The sequence below is a fragment of the Microplitis demolitor genome, chromosome 7 (assembly GCF_026212275.2).
Source record: "Microplitis demolitor isolate Queensland-Clemson2020A chromosome 7, iyMicDemo2.1a, whole genome shotgun sequence".
Classification (NCBI taxonomy): domain Eukaryota; kingdom Metazoa; phylum Arthropoda; class Insecta; order Hymenoptera; family Braconidae; genus Microplitis; species Microplitis demolitor.
Window position 1 is genome coordinate 7,834,640 of NC_068551.1, and position 17,594 is coordinate 7,852,233.

The 17,594-nt window shown below is 23.3% G+C and overlaps 2 protein-coding genes across 5 annotated transcripts; both read right to left on the minus strand.

The window, feature by feature from the left end:
• Positions 1-3,276: 3,276 nt before the first annotated feature.
• Positions 3,277-14,859, minus strand: LOC103575797 (monocarboxylate transporter 12). 4 transcript variants are annotated; one of them, XM_053740570.1, is made up of 10 exons: positions 14,768-14,859; positions 8,732-8,952; positions 8,038-8,157; positions 7,811-7,954; positions 7,340-7,608; positions 5,504-5,805; positions 5,184-5,424; positions 4,961-5,126; positions 4,056-4,256; positions 3,277-3,966 (listed from the first exon to the last, which is right to left on the minus strand). In XM_053740570.1, exons 2-10 carry the CDS (start codon positions 8,913-8,915, stop codon positions 3,809-3,811), a joined length of 1,785 nt encoding a protein of 594 aa, XP_053596545.1. In that variant the 5' UTR covers positions 8,916-8,952; positions 14,768-14,859; the 3' UTR covers positions 3,277-3,808. The 4 variants fall into 4 exon arrangements, with proteins under 4 accessions (XP_053596545.1, XP_053596547.1, XP_053596546.1 ...); XM_053740572.1 differs by lacking the exon at positions 14,768-14,859 and adding an exon at positions 9,295-9,400; XM_053740571.1 differs by lacking the exon at positions 14,768-14,859 and adding an exon at positions 9,056-9,231.
• Positions 13,293-16,558, minus strand: LOC103575798 (PITH domain-containing protein GA19395). The gene is made up of 5 exons (XM_008555733.3): positions 16,388-16,558; positions 15,117-15,160; positions 14,960-15,037; positions 14,768-14,872; positions 13,293-13,500 (listed from the first exon to the last, which is right to left on the minus strand). The coding sequence occupies exons 1-5, from the start codon at positions 16,556-16,558 to the stop codon at positions 13,293-13,295; spliced, it is 606 nt and encodes a 201-aa protein (XP_008553955.1).
• Between the last annotated feature and the right edge of the window lie 1,036 nt (positions 16,559-17,594).

Sequence of the window (17,594 nt, forward strand, 5' to 3'; positions counted from 1 at the left end):
ATTTTTTAAATATATTATTTTGAATATTATTTAAATAACAAATTTTATTCAAAATTATATTCCACGTTTCCTGTCTACCCACAATGCACTTTAATAAATTACTTATTCACATAAATATAAATTTTATTATACACTTTATATTTATTGATATTTATTATTTGGTATTGTATATAAATATAAATAAACTGTTTTATCTTATAATTGTATATTATAAATATAATATTTTTAAAAATTGAAAATATGTCGCGTCATCGTATGTTCCGCTGTAATTATAAAATGGCGTCAATAAATAGTCAATTTATGTTTATTTTAAATATATATTTAACACTAATCAGTCAATATCAATAATTCTTGTTATATATATTTTTTTTCACCATTATTTTTATTATAAAAATTAATTAATACAACACAATTTCTAAATTGTTACTTTTTTTTTTACATTTATATTCACCGTATGTGATATGTTGACATTGTAATTATTGATTAAAATACGATGAAATACGTAAATCAAATGATGAACAATATTTTTAAATAATTATTTATATTTACAGTATATTTTACAACGATAAATATATTTTAATACAAATATATATTAATACTATAAAATAATTGTTTTACTTTCACTTTATATAAATTCACAAATAATTGAAAAATCCATTTGATATGACTTTACACTTTGATTATATTTTTGTTAAAACACTTGAAATACAATAAACATTATATTGCTTGTAATTTAATAATTATTTAAATAATAGTTTATATTATTCATAAAGCAGTATGTGAATATACGGGTTTTATTTTATACAGCTTCAAGTAACCATTATCCATCAATTGATGTATAGAATATTCTAGTCGCTGTGTAAAGCAACATTTTCAATCGTACAACTACCAATACAATCACTTCTTTTTTAATACTATTCTTTGGCGGTAATTTCAAATTATACATATATATTTTTTATTTATTGACTACCAAGTAGCACGGAGACAACTTCAAGATGTCAAAAATGTCTTTTAAAAAGACAAAGCAATTTTTTTTTGTCTCAAAGCCAAATTTGTTTTTATAAATAAAATATACAGATGTTGGTCCTACGAGTCAGGAAATTTGTTCTTTTTTCCGTCTTAAAAAACATGATTTCAAGTTAGAAGACAATTAACAATTTTCGGATTTTTTTCTACAAATCAATTACAGAAAAAAATAAATAAAATATGAATATAAAGAAAATTACTTGACTTAATTTAATAAAAGAAAGTTTTTTGACTCTTTATTAAAAGTTTCTCTTCACTAAATTGTATCATTTTTTCCGGTAAAATACGTTCAGGAAAAGCTGAATTTAAACAACTTTATTTTTAAATATTTTAGGAGCATCGAGTCAACCATTACTTTTCCCCTTAAATTTTCAAAAGTTTAAAAAACTGTAAAAAAAGTTCGTCGTTGTACCACCTTCTGAAATTTAAAATAGTCAACACTTTTGCAATTTTTTAACTGTAATTTTTTTACACGTGACATTAACGAGTGAATTTACTTTTTTCTATTATAATTTATACAAGTTAATATTAAATTATTATTATTTATTTCCATTCATTTAATTTAAATATATATACAGGATAGAGGTGTTGTTTGTGGTCACTTTAGGGCTACTTTTGGAGACTTGAAAAATTTGAATAAACAATGAATATTAAAATATTCTGTAGTTGAATTATTATTAGAAAATAAATGTTATTATAGTAATGATCAGAATAGTAACAAAAAGATTGAAATAAATTTTAAATAAAAAATTGGCATTAAATGAATACTGGCCATTATTATTTTATTTATTTATTTAAATTATCGATTAAGAAGCTGCTGTTCCATATGATCATAAATCTACAATTATTGTTACATATAATTTACAACAATTAAGATAATAATAATGGTTATTTTGAAACAATAATTAACTTATAATAATAATATAATAATATAAATATAATCATAATTATGATTAGTTCTCATCTCACAGATATCAACTCTAATTATTCAAGATCACTCAATACATTTAGCCCATTCTCCTCTCTTTCTAACAAATATAAATAAAATTTTTCTCTAAATTCAACTAAAGTTTGTGATAACGTTATACTCGGTAGCAACGCATTCCAAAATCTACAACTTGTTACAATAAAAGAATTAAAGTATGCATTTGTATTTAAATTAAGGCCTAATATTGCGTCGCAACGCAATATTAGGCCTTAATTTTAAATCAGAACAAAACGAACTAGGTCTCATTAGACATAAAATTTTATAAAACTCGCACAACATTAATTGCGCTCTTCGACTGTCTGATCTTAATCATCCTAAATGCCTTCTCTGTCTTGAAATGTAAACATCTCGTCGCATCCGCAACACAAATCTCACACGATTATTTACTTATGTAGTCAGAGAATTACCAAGTTCTGCCTTTAAATATGTGAATAAACATGCACAATAATTTTAATTCTCATTCCTGAAAATTCATAATAATTATTACGTACAAATCTAAATGTTAATATTTAAATATAAGGAATTACAAAATTAATTTTTATCAACAATTGTTTTTTTTAATAATAATAATTCTTATATTCCATCTACAATTTAAATTTATTTCTATAATATTTTAAATATTTATACATTTTTTTTTATTAAATAATACTCTCTCTCTCTCTCTATCTTATATTATATTAACTTGTTAATGTAATAAATTAGTCAACATTTTGAGAAATTTTAACTAAAAGATACAAACTCATGTATTTTAATATATATTAATATTAGATTCTATATATAATAATTTATTACTCAAGAAATTCAATAAAATATACAATAATTTGTGAGATTTATGGTATAAAAAAATGTTCTAGGATCTATATAATGAATTATATATCATAATATTTCCTAATATACAATTGGAAAAAAATAGATATATAATCCATGATATAGTTTATCTATTTTTATTTTTTACTCTTAATTTAACTATTATTAATTGGATAAGTTACGTAATTATTGATTATTGAAAATGCTGAAGAATAAATGATTATTCTACTCATCCGGAATGAAAGAGTAAATTTCTTATTCTAATACAAAAAATAAAAAAAAATTACAAATTTGGAAAAAAATCTATAAATGAAATTATAAAATTTCTATTATTGAATATTAATTTTCATCTCTTTTTATTCATATTTCAAATTCAGAAAAGTTATTATTTTTATTCGAATTTAAAAATTTTTCTGTTTTAAAAAATCGATCATAAAATAAACCTGAAAAATTATTTAGTAAAATTACATTTTAATCCTTTTAAATTTTTTAAAACAATTATAAGAGTTTAAATGTGATCTCACAAAATTCATTCTGATATTTCAATTATTCTGATTGTCAAATAATAAAAATATATAAGTATATATTAATTCACATTTTATAATATACGTTATATACTTATTAGAAATAAGAAATAAGAAAATTGTAGAAGTAAATTTTTTTTAATTTTCAAAGATTTTGAATTATTGAAAAAAAAATTAAAACTAACTGCATAACAAACCAGTATTTTTAAACTCGATTACGGAAGTGCCTCAAAGAATAAGTGCACGATATTTAATTACCACGGGTTAATTAAGAATTGTGAGCGCAATCTATATGACATGAAACCTACATGTGTACATGTACATAAACTTTTGAGCCAATGGTATTTTTTTGACGTTACTCGACAACATAAGATATATTATGGTAGTTTTCTATAAAAATAATCCTATTTCTTTTGCTTGTATTTGGTATAGTTAAAAAAATATTAAATCATAAATTATCTAACTATGCTGTAACATTAACTACTTTAAATGTTTCTTCTTTCTGTTTTATATATCTTTGCAAGGGTGGTATCAAGAATAATATCAGACCACTGATAGTAATCATTGCACCGCCAAGAAAAAATCCAGGATCGTAAGACTTTAAAGCATCATAGAGCCAACCTACGATTAAAAAAAAATAAATTTTAAAATATTAGATTAAATTTTATAAATAATTAAAACATAATAAATTTTTTTTTACTGAAATTTACCTGCCATCGGTGGCCCTAAGAGTGATGCAACTCCTTGAAACAATAAAACTAAACCAAATGCATTGGTCAGGCGTTCTAAGCCTAATAAATCGACTAAAATCACAGATGTAAGTCCTACATATGCTCCAACAGTAAATCCATAAACACTTGTATAAATTACGAATGAAATAAAAGAATCACAGTATACACTTAATACTGTTGCTGTAAAGAAAAAAAAAATGAAAATGAAAATGATACGAAAAAACTAATACCTTATTAAAAAATCCATATAGGAATCCAGTTTAGATTCATATGTGATCTCAAATAGGTTCCTATGGGAATCTAAAATATATTCCTATGTGGATTTCTACAAAGATTTTCCATGGAAATCTGCACCGCTTAAAAATCTATATGGAAATCTTGTATGAATTACAAATTAAGAAAATTAACAAAAAGCGCCACGTTATTGATACAAATACCATAAAAAAAAGTATGTGCTTCTATAAAATTTCTCGGAATGCAATATCTTTATACGATTCCTAATTTAGTGTTTTATTAAAATTATTTTTAATTTCTATAAAGATGTGATACTTCTTGAATTAATTAATAAATCAATAATTCGTTATAAATACTGATATAAAAAGCATCAATTAATCTATTTTTTGTTAAAAAATATCCTGCCAATAGAATATTAATCTTTTCTTTTATTCATAGAAGCGTATCAATAGACGATAGACTTAAAAATCCAGATACCTCGGATTCTATAGAAATTACTTATATATAAAACCATACACTCCAATATTAATTCCAATGGATTCTTATATAAATCCATACTTTCTTGTATGGATTCCTATGGATTCCCATGCAATCCCACATAGATTTTCATGGTAGGATGTTTAGACACATGATAACATAATTAAATTTACCTAGTCCACATATAGTTAAACAAAGGTTGTAGATCAAAAGACGATTAACCCAGGGTTTATCTGAGACATAGCCAAGAATGATACGACCAACAGTATTTGCAATGCCAATCGTTGAAAGTAAATAACTGGCAGTTTCTCGAGAGATTGATCGTGACTCAGCTTGTGGCTGTAAAAAATTTTAATATTAAATAACAATTAAATTTATTATAGTAATAATACTTACGATTAAGTAAACATAAGGTATATTAAAACCTATACTTGTGCAGAAATTTGATATAACAAATATAAGAAATACTGGATCTTTTAATAATGATAACTGGAGCATTTGTCGCAATATCCCAAATGATTTTCCTACATAGGGAGCACATTCTACTCTTTCACTTGATTTATATTCTGCTCCATTAGGTAAACTCATAACAGATCCACGAACTGCTGGATGAGTCTCATTATTTCCAACAGATGCACTAAATAATTTTTATTTAAAAAATTAAATAATTTTATAAACATGTTAATAATTTTAACATAAAATAAAAAAATACTAACGATCGTTTACGAACATTTTCAACACTCCCTTGATAAAATATATCACTTTTATTCATCATACCGCTACCGAGTGATTTAGGATTTTGTTCATTGCGATCTGGATGATTTAAATTATGAGAAATTTCCTTTGTAAGAATAGGTTGACTCATTGTTATTTTTCTTAAATTATTTATATTATCATTATTATCCGTAACAAAATGATACGTTGTACTTATATTGTGGGTACTGTGGGGTCTATTTAAACCATTTGATATGCTATTTAAATTAGACACTTTAGGGTTTGTTGATGATAATTTTATTTCCTAGAATAAATACAAATTTTATTAAAATTTAATTTAATTCATAATTATAATAATAATTTTTGTAAATTAAATCAATGTATATAATGGAAAGTACTATTTCGAATATATAAAAAGACATCAAATTTAATAATAATGATAAAAAGGTCATCTGAGCCAAAAATATGACATCTGGAATAAAAATAATAACATGACCATGCAATTGCAAAAATCAATGAAAAAAAAAATAAATAATAATAATAATAATAATAATTTATAAGTATTAAAATTTTGAATATACATGTATTAGACTGTGTTAAAAAAATTGAATATTTTTTTTCTTTCAAAAATTTTACGGAAAATATTGTTGAAGATGACGAAAAAAAATACTGATAGTTTGAGCAATTTTCGATTTTTTATTCGATAATATGGGAAAATTTTTTTTAAGTTTGGAATTTAACACTCATCAGCAAATCAGTGTATTGGAAATATATATATATATATATATATATATATATATATTTGTGTGAGATTGAACGCACTACAAAAAAGGTCTCTCATTATTTTTCGAGAAATTTAATTTTTCTAAAAGTATTCAAAATCAAAATTGAATTAATATTAAATTTTATCTCTGATTAGAAAATACGATTTGTGACACTTAAAAATTTAATTATCATCAATCGTTTTTAGTACTCATAATCGTCATGGTTTTTCACATTTAATCGTCTCTAATCGTCAAAAGACTATTTATTATTTTACGATTAAAAACGATTCATGACGATTTAAAACGATTAAAACATTTTTAATCGTCATTAATCGTATTTTCTAATCAGGGATAGTATAATTTAGCTTGTCCGGCGAAATTATAAGACTTATCACTAAATGTTATAGGAACTTTTTTGTAGATAATTCAATTTCCCATAAATTATCTATCACAAAATTGCTGACAGTTCTTTAAAGTTCTTTACTTGTTTGCATTTTAAAATTCTTTACTTGTTTGTGTTTAAAAGTCAATTTATTAAAATTGGCCAGAATACAATTTCTTGGAACAAATTGTAATTTATGTATAATTTTTAATTGTGAAAAAATAACAAGCACATTCGATTCCTTTCAGTTTTATTTATTAGAAATATTTCACAAGCCCCTTGCATCTTCAGACCTTGATACTATAAAGTTAAATTAATAAAAGTTACTATAAAATTAACAAACATTATTACAATATTAACATAATTAAATTTAGTCGCCAGTTATTTTTTACTTACAATTTTTTTTAATTTATTATCTTTTATGACTGAAAAAAATTTTCTTTCTTTCGTAAAAAAAATTGCAAGTAAAAAATAAGTGGCGACTAAATTTAACTATGTTAATATTGTAATAGTTTTTGTTAATTTTATAATGACTTTTGTTAATTTAACTTTATAGTATTAAGGTCTGAAGATGCAAGTAAGGGGTTTGTGAAATATCATCAATAAATAAAACTGAAAGGGATCGGATGTTCCTGTTATTTTTTCACAATTAAAGATAATAGTTTATTGTTATATAATAATTATTATGATACCTTCATTTGTATATTTTTAGGTCGTCGTGTAAGTTCAATTGGTCGAAATAAAATTCCGAATATAATACAATTAAGAACTAGTGCGGATATTATTAACATTGCTCCTCTCCATCCATATGTTGTAATAAGAAATTCAATGAATGGAGAAAAAATAAGGGTTCCTAAGCCGGAACCACATACTGCTATACCAGTCGCAAGAGATCGAAGTTTTTCAAAATATATTGTTACACATACTATGGCCGGAAGATAAATTAATCCAAATCCTAAGCCTGTAAAATAAATAATTTATTATTAATAAATTATTTGAATAAATATACAGATTGAAGTAAGTTATCAGAATTTTTACCTTATCAATTAATTTTTTCCACACTTAAGTTTGCAGAATTATAAATAATTATTAAAATTTTTTTAAGTTTATAAAAAAAATTATTTTAGATTGTTAGTTAAATTTTTAAATAATAAAATATTTACCTGTTCCTATGCCTATTGTAAAATAAAGAGTCACAACATTTGGTGCCCATACACTCATAAGTAAACAGGCACTTGATAAAATTGCACCTACGATTGTTACAGCTCGACAGCCGTATTTGTTTACAAGCGCACTTGATATCGGCCCTATTTTAAATAATAAAAAATAAATAAATAAATAGACTCTTAAAATTTGTTAATTTTTTAATAATGAAAAGTTTTTTAATCACCAGAACATAAAGTTATTCCAACAAGAATAGAAGCAATCCATGCTGTTGTGCCTTTTCCTTCGTTGAAGTAAGAAAGAAATTCAACGTAGAAAACTCCAAAAGAATAAGTCACTCCATCAGCTAAAATAATTATAAATTTTGTTAAAAATTATTACAGTAATAAAAATGAGTTCAAAGACTGCCGGCTTGGATTGTATGATAAATATAAGAAGAAATTTAAAACAATAATTCATGAAATTACTGATAATATTTTCATCTTACATATAATGCGTAACAATATTTAACGTTAAGTATCACATGAAGAAGTCAAAGGCTGTAGTATATATGAAACGGAAATGGTCACTTATTATCGTATCAAACTTTTATGTTTTTATGTTCATTTACACAAAATTTTCTTTTAAAAAAATTTATTTATTTATCAAGTATGAAAAAAAAAAAAAAAGTAATGTACTTTTTTTATTCTTTTTAATATATTTATATTTAGTTAAATCGTATAAATACCGGTGTCAATGTCGTATCCTTTGTATCAATAAGGAAACGATATTAATTATTTCCGTATAAATTTAAATCATTAAAGTAATTGTATTTATTTTAAAAATTTTAACATGTCTGCTGCTTTAACTATCATGTAAAATTTATTTAAAAAATAAAATAAAATATAGAGTAAAAAAAAACGATAAATAAATGTACTTACTAACAATGTGAATCATAAAAGAAGCAAAAACTACAGCCCAACCCCATCCTCCATCAGGTGGTGGCGGTGTTTCATCAGCAATATAATCCATCTCTTCATCAGTATGATGATGATCATCATCATCACCATCTTTCTTCTTCTTTTTCTTTTTTAATTTTTCCGGATCCTCAGGTACATGTGCCATGATTACTTTTTAGTTATGTTGCAATTAAATACTCGCACTAAATTGTAAAAAAAAAAATAACAATATCTTAAGCGGTAAAATAATTGTTTTTCATAAAATTTGATTCATCGTTATAAATAAATTAATAATTAATTAATAACTTGTATATTTCTATTATAAGTATTGTCCCCTATCATTTATATACTTGAGAGTTTTTGTTTAAGAAATCTTTAATTTTTTTTTGAGTTATCAACATGATTGATAAGAGATGATAAATTGAAAATTTAAGTAATTAAAATTTCAGCACTTAAATATTAAATTAATTTTTTTTTTTCTTCATTTCTTATCATTTAATTTGATAAAGATAGTTTATTAGGCAATTAATCTGTTACTGAAGTACACAATAATATCATTGATATCCGTTTACGATTTAATTATCATAAAGATTAAGATGCTCATTTAGTGATCACGTTAACTAAACAATAGTTGAGCTAGCAACTGAACTAACGGTTAGTGTACTGTAATATGTTTCTCAACATATTGCTTCAACAACTTTTTTTTATCGATGGTGGTGGTAATGTAATAATAATAATAATAATAATAATAATAACAATACAAAGTAGGAAATATAGTTAGATAAAAATTACTCATCTATACTAGTCTTTTGTACTCGAATACACTGAGAGAAAAAATTTATATTTTCAATAAAAAGTGATTGACTCAAGTATTTTATTTACTTGCTTAATACTAACAAAAAAATTTAATTTTGTGAAAAAAAAATATTACTAGACATACCATTCTTTTATCTAATGTTGTTCAGATTAGTTTTGTATCTTAATAAACATTTTTTTTATAAATAAATAATTTTACCTTCTCTAAGATTCGAACCTAGACTGAACACGCGAGACTTATGGCACTTAGCCACGGTGGTTTTTTGAAAAACTTGTTATTAATAAACTATTACGTTATTCATCAATGTTTGTCATCTTAAATATTAATTTACACAACTAAATATTTAATAGTTTATAGAAGTATCTCTTGAAAAAATAAACATTTTATATTTTTATCAATGAGAATACCAATGAAAAATTTAAAAACAAATTTTTTTCTAATTTTTATTTATATCTTTGTTCATTTTCCTTTTTTTTATTTAACCCAATAATTGCTTTATTGAAGTTTTTAGTTGTAATAAATTTGAGAACGGACCAACTAAATTAAAGAAATATTTGGTGGTCTTAAGTAATTGATGCTTCTATAAATTAATGACTAAAGTGAAGCAATAGTTTTTTTAAAATAAGAATTATGAATTTAATTTTAGAAAAAAATAACTTATTTTGAGTATTTATGGAAACAAGAAAAATAATTACTTAAATTTAATTTTTTTTTCTCTCAGTGATACTCATTCATACTCGTCCTTTGTACTCGAATATAATTTGACTCATTTTTCATAAAACCTTGATAATCGGCCTACATTTTTCTTCTCTTATTCATGTATTTTATAACTTTATTAACATTGATAGTTTTATCCCACCACCGCTTTTATACAATCCATAGAACAAATGTATGTGTATATGGTTTTATATAAATATATAACGATATCTCGAAATGATTAAACGCTTTTTCGATATTGCTTTCCAATAATTAAAAAATTAAATAAATATATTATAACCTTCTTTGATAAAAAAAAGTTCAATATATTGTTTTTATATAATTCCCGAATTTTCGTTTAAATATTTATTTAAAAAAAAATAAAAATTGTGATAAAAATTATTATTTAATTTATTTATAAAACGTTAATTATAATTTTTTAAAATAAATTTATCAATTTTTATTATTATTTATCAAATAGTTTAATAAATATAATTATAAATTTAAATTGGCCATGGATTTGAAAATTAAAAAAGAAAAAAAAAGAAACGTATATCATGCGTTACATTTAATTGGTATGTGATAGATAGATATGAAGTATATTGCTCAACAAAAAACAGAATGGGAGAAATATATATGACATGTGGTAAAACTAATTATAAGTTAAAATAAATCATTATATATTTAATATTATACATCGTGGGAGAGAAGACAGAGGCTTTAATATTTATCAGATAGAATTAAAATTAATCTCTATAATAGTTAAATTTACTCAAGGCTTTTATTATGATACTTTGATTATTTTAGTTTTAATAATTTACACAGTGATAATTTTTTTACATCTCTTTATTATGATTATTTTTTTCAATTGCTAAAAAAATTATTGTTACTTTTTAAGTTAACAATTAATATGCAAATAAAAGTTACAAGCTCTATTGTGATTGCATTATCAACTTTCACACGTTTACTTGATGACGTGATACATTAAGTTCGATGACCTAAATAAGTGTTGCACTTTTCTTTTCAATATAAATGATCTTTGATCAACTGCAGAAAATAAGTATATTTAAAACCTGTTTTTTTATCGTTTAGTTTTAACAAACTGAATATAAAAATTAAAATGCATTTAATCTTACAGATAAAGCGGTGGCCCCCACTATCAATACCAACATTTATATCATTTGATATGTTTTAAGCACAAATATTTATGCTAAAGATTTTATTTACATTTGTAATGAAAAAGTTATTTTTAATTCTTATTATCATGAGGGCATTTGAATGTTATTACATGACTCATTTGGTGTTAATCAAGTAAATAAGATATTGACAACATCAAATTCTGCCGGCATAATATACTTTCATTCCTACTTTAATTACATCCAATTTATTTCAACGGTTTACTCTTTAAAAATTAAATTGAATTTTATTTTCATTTAATGATTTTTAAATCAATAAGAAAGAAAAACGATTTAAGCTTTACGCATTTAAAAGTAATAAAAAAATTGCATTAAATTAAATTTAAAACTGTGCAATGTTAAAGGTCGAGTTTAAATTTGATTTTTTATTTATTTAAAAAATAATTACGAAACTAAATCTTTTTTTTAAATCAAATTACAAATTTTCTATAAGAAAAAGAAATTTCTTGGCGCAAAAAATGTTTTGTTTTATGAAATGAAACTTAATATTTTTTCGGACTAGTTAAAATTTCTTGGCTCAAGAACTTTTTTTTTTTTAATTCATACTGCAAAAATTTTCTTAGGACGAGTAAAATTTTTTTTGTGTCAATAAATCCTTTTTTTCTGCGTAGACATAATTTCTCTTACGCAGGATTTCTTGAAATAAGAAATTTTTTTGCATTATAAATTTGGAAAAACAAAAAAAATTTCTTGGGGTGAAAAAAAATTTTGCCGCCAAGAAATATTTTCTAGTCCTAAAAAATTTTTGTGTTCAATTCACAATACAAAATATTTCTTGCATCAAGAAATTTTTTTTTCTGTGAATTATAAAAAAAAATTGATTAAATTTAAAAGCTGTATGTTAATTAATTTTATTTTTTACTTACATTTAAATCTGTCGATCTTTTGAACAAACTACAATTTTTCAAATACTTTTATTGCACATTGTCATTTATCTATTCACCGGACAATTATTTGTTATTTTTATCTTCGAAGAAGATTTCACTAACCAGTAAAATAATAAATTTATGATTTATTTAATTAATTATTAAAATAATTAACAATTATTTTAAACGGCAATGTATTTTTTTCTTCATTATGAAACAAAGTCACAATATTATTAATTACTGAATTTAAAGTGATGGTTATGATAATAATAATAATAATAAGAAATAAACAGTTGGCTGGTTACGAAGTGTTCGCCAGCTGAACCGGCACGCGAATACGAGATTTAAGCGCTACAATCTTTATTTACTCTTGCAAGTCTTCTGAGTAATCATAAATATTTTCACCGTACTGTGTTTTTTTTTTACTCCGAGTATATACTTACAATAAACTGTTTTTGTATTATTTATTGTTTATGCTAATACTTTGGACGTCTCGTTACGCTCAAATGAATTGTTTTTTTAACAGAAGAATACAAATTAAACTAATTATCAATGAAAATAAATATTCCTGTTAATTAAATTTCGCGAAATTTTCTTTTCTCAATATTTGAGAATAACAAACTTTTAATTTAGATAAAACTTGGTAAGAAAAGGAATAGAAGTCTTTGTTCTCGTTGGATTTTCCGATTTCATCGTCCGAAAATAATATGCTGGTGATGTTTATACGTAGGGGGGTAACGAACGATCAACACGTTGAGTAAATTTAGTACTTTTCAATGTAAAAGTGTTTGCGATAATAATAGATAATAATTTATGTTTAATTAAATAAAAAATTAAATTTATATTTTAAAAGTATGAAAAATTTTATTTATTTGAAACAATTATCAATTGTGGTTTTTATTTATTTTAAATAGAAATAAAAAAATATTTTTCAATGATACTTGTTATATCAATTAACGTAATTATAATCATTGAATTTCTTTGGTTATGATATTTAAGTCAGAAACATGATCACTGATTTGTGGTCGTGATTCATAAGCACAAATAGTTACACCGTGTTGATGTCGTGGTGTCCATTCACCTTTAAAGCCAATGTAATCAATTCTTGTCCTTTCAGCACCATTATTACCAGAGAAATGAAGAGTTAAATGATGTACCGATGAAAATTTTACGACCCTGTTATTTTAATAATATGTTGGGTTTTAATATAATAATTATTATAAAATAAGCTATAAAATAATTGTCAAAATATGTGTCGTGTAATAGACATGCTTATTTTTAACTTTTAATGATAGCTTGCAAAATTTGGACTACTTTGTACTGGTTTTATTAAATTTAAATATGAATCGTAACTTAAAATCTAATGTTACACTGAGAGAAAATTGTATAAGAAAAAAAAATACTTGGTTGAAATATTTGTTACTGAAACAGTGTCACGCAATTATTTTTTTTCCATCAAGTAAAATATTTACTTTATTCAAGTATTTTATTTACTTGCTTAATACTAATAAAAAAATTTGATTTTGTCAAAAAAAATATTACTAGACATGCCGTTTTTTTTACTAATTTGATGCTAGAATTTTATTCTCGCCTCAAGAAATTTTTTGTCGCCTTAAGAAAATTTCTATTTTCATTTTAAAGTGCAAGAAATTTTTTTGGGCAGCTAAAAATTTTCATGGAGCGAGTAAAATTTTTTGCGTCAAGAAATCCTTCTTTTCTGTGTACACTTCAGCACGCTCAGCTACAGTGGCTTATTGGAAATCATGTTTTTAATAAACTCTTATATTATTCATCGATGTTTGTCATCTTGAATGTTAATTTACAGAACTAAATAATTAAATTAAAATATTTAATTGTTTATAGAAGCAACTCTAGAAAAAATTAATATATTTTATATTTTTATCAATAGCAATCAAAAATTTCATTTTGTTATAAAAACAAATTTTTTTTCTTAACGCAAGAATTTTATTCTAATGTCTAATTATATCTTTCTTTGATTCCTTTTTTTTATTTCACCAAATAATTGCTTTATTGAAATTTGTAATCATAATAAATTTGAAATGATATTAACTAAATTAAGTAAATATTTGTTTGCCTCAAGTAATCGATGCTCCTAGAAATTTATTAAATTACTTAAGTGTCGCAATAGTTTTCTTGAAATAAGAACTATCAATTTTATTTAAAAAAAAAAAAATTACTCATTTTGAGTGTTGGTGGAAATAAGAAAAAGAATTGCTTGAATTTCTTTTTTTTTTCTCAGTGATATCTTTAAATTTTTAAATTTTCAATATTTATTATTAAAGAAACTAATTTATAAGTTTAATTAATTTATAGCTGATGTTTTGAATTAAAAATCATTATCGTCCTTAATCAACTTGTGATCAATTTTATTGACACCTTGACATAAATAAAAAGTTAATTAATTGAAAATAAGGCAAAATACCTGATTGGATACTCATGAACTCCATAGTCATCCTTGCACAATTCAAATGTCTGGTCTGGTTCCAATTCTGCGTCATCGAAGGTCATGTTTGGTTTATTTTTGAATCTGTTTACAGTAACAAATATAATCGAAAAATTAAAATGGGCCATTCATAAGATATATAAGTTCAATTTTATAAGTTAAAATAATTACAATTTTACTTTAGAAGGGCTTGAATCATCTGGACCTCCCATTACAATTAAACCTTTTAGTTTAACGTTTCCAGTAAATCTATTTATTAAAAATTAATTTATTGATTTATTAATAATTATTTATAATTTTAAAGACTTTTTTTTCAAAATTTACTTACGGAATATTGAAAAGAAGTTCATCATCAGCATCACTTTCAACAAACTTTACAAAAACAAAAAATTAATTCAATTAGAAATTTTAATAACTTGATTACTTTTTACTAACTTATTAATTTTTTAGTTGAGAAATGTTTTTTTAATTAAAATAAATCAAAATTCTTATTGATAAAAAATTACTGTAATAAACATTTTGGGTGTACGATAGAAATATTGTAAAAACGGTTATTTCTATGCAATTAAAATTATTACGTTAATGAAAAATCAATGGCTGCTAATTACTCGTACTTTATTGCAAATTTATCCATTTATATTTTTGTTTCTTTAATAAGATATTTTATCTATAATTATGAGCGACTATGAGCAACAAAATCAAGTTTAATTATTATAGAATCAGTACAAATATTTTCAACGTTTTGTGGCATGTAAATGTACAAAATATAATTTTTAGAATTAGTCTCTCAGAAAATCGGGGGCTGAGTAATTTAACTCTACAGGACATTAAAGATCTAGGAATTGTCGTTGACAATAAGTTAGCCTTTACAAATTATTTTATCAGGCCTATGGACCCTACCTATAGCACTGAAAATTTTCGTTTGAAGTTTAAAATCAAGAATTTATATCAACTCAAAGACAAATAACTGATCTGACCTTCTATAAAATCATCAATGAATGATAGATTCACCTGATATATTCGGTGGCTTTGTTATAGTCTGTAATAAACCGTGTCTTAGGAGCAATCGAATAATTAACACGTTTAGATCTAATAAAAACTACATAATCAAGGGACCGTACAATAGAATAGCTAACGTAGCCAATGAGTTCAATTCGGACATCGAATTTTTTGGTGGATCTCTTCCGGATTTTCACTCAAATATCAAAAACTTTTCCCAAACTAATTAATTTTTTTTTTAAGAAAAAAATGTTAAATTATAAGTCACTATGAATTCATTTTCAAATCAGTTTTTCTTATACTTGTAACTTTATTATATAGCCAGTTGTCTGTAGCTGATTGACGTATAATATTAATAAATAAATAAATGATTTAAACAGATTTCCCGCGTAAAATCTTCTGATGGATGAATTTTTTATTGTAATTTAATAATTTATTTAATTTAAAAAAGTAAATGTTTTGTAATAAAATTTATTTATATATCATGAGTTTTTATTTTTAAATTCTGAAAACATTTTTTAGATAAAAAAAAAAAATGTTCATCTACAAAGATTATTTATAGTAAATGTCAATGAGTTAATAATAAAAATAAAATAATACCTTATCATGATTCAATCGTTCTTCCCAAGGTTTAAAAACACATTTACCAGTATTTTCTTGATACTCATTCAAACATTCAACATTTTCTAAATTTATTTTTTGATATAAATTGTACTGTACGCCAAGATCACTTTCACTGTGTGAATCTCCACAAGTACATTGATGATTCATCTTTAATAATTCTGAAAAAAATAAATAACATTTGCAAGTTTTATAATTTTTTAAAAATCGACTATTCAATTAAAATTTTTAATTTAAAACCAATTGTCCATTTATTTGAATTAATTTTTTTAAAATTGCAATATCATATAGATCCTGAAGTTAGCAGACAATTAAAAATTTTTGGAATTGTTTTTCAAAAATTAAATTTGAAAAAAAAAAACAAAAAAAAAAAACGGAAAATATGCAAATGTAGAAAATTTGAAAGACTATATAAGTGCAATTAATTTAAATGGTTTTTTTTTTTATAATTTATCGTTTTTTAAAAAATCCAAAAATTATTAGACGTCAGCTAATTTCAGTATCATGCCATAATTATTGTGGTTATGAACTTTAAAAACTTGAATAAAAACACTTTTAAGAATATCAAATTTTTACGATTGAAAAATATTTAAAATCAACTAAAATAAAAAACATGTTGCTAAGAAATATAAGATAAATAAATGATCTTATTTTATTACTTACCGAAATCCTACAGCAGAAAAAACGCAAAACAAATTCTTGGTAAATAACATGTGTGTAAACTACTTATACGCCGTCTAGCGGGCATACATTTTTTATTTAAGGTAAATGACCCATTACCCGGTCACTTTTCATTAGAGCGAAATTAATTGATCCTGAAGTTAACAAGCAATTGATAATTTTCAAATTTTTTTTATCTGTCGGCAAATTTATTACAATGGAAAAAAAAACCATTTGGCAGCCGAAATGAAAGTAGATTTCTCATTATTTGATTATTTCATCCTTTCAAATAAACATTAATAACAAAATTAACTTTTTTTTTTAACATTTTCGAATATTCTCAAGGTTATATAACAAAAAGTTTTAAGTTAAATGCAATAAAATTTAAGAATTGAAAATAAAAAATTGAAAAAATTATCGGAATGATAAGTTGAATCGCAAAAATTGAAGTTAAAGAAAAAAAAATTATCTACGAAAAAGTATTCTGTGTTCTTTACTATAGAATTAATAGTGAATACGGAACTAA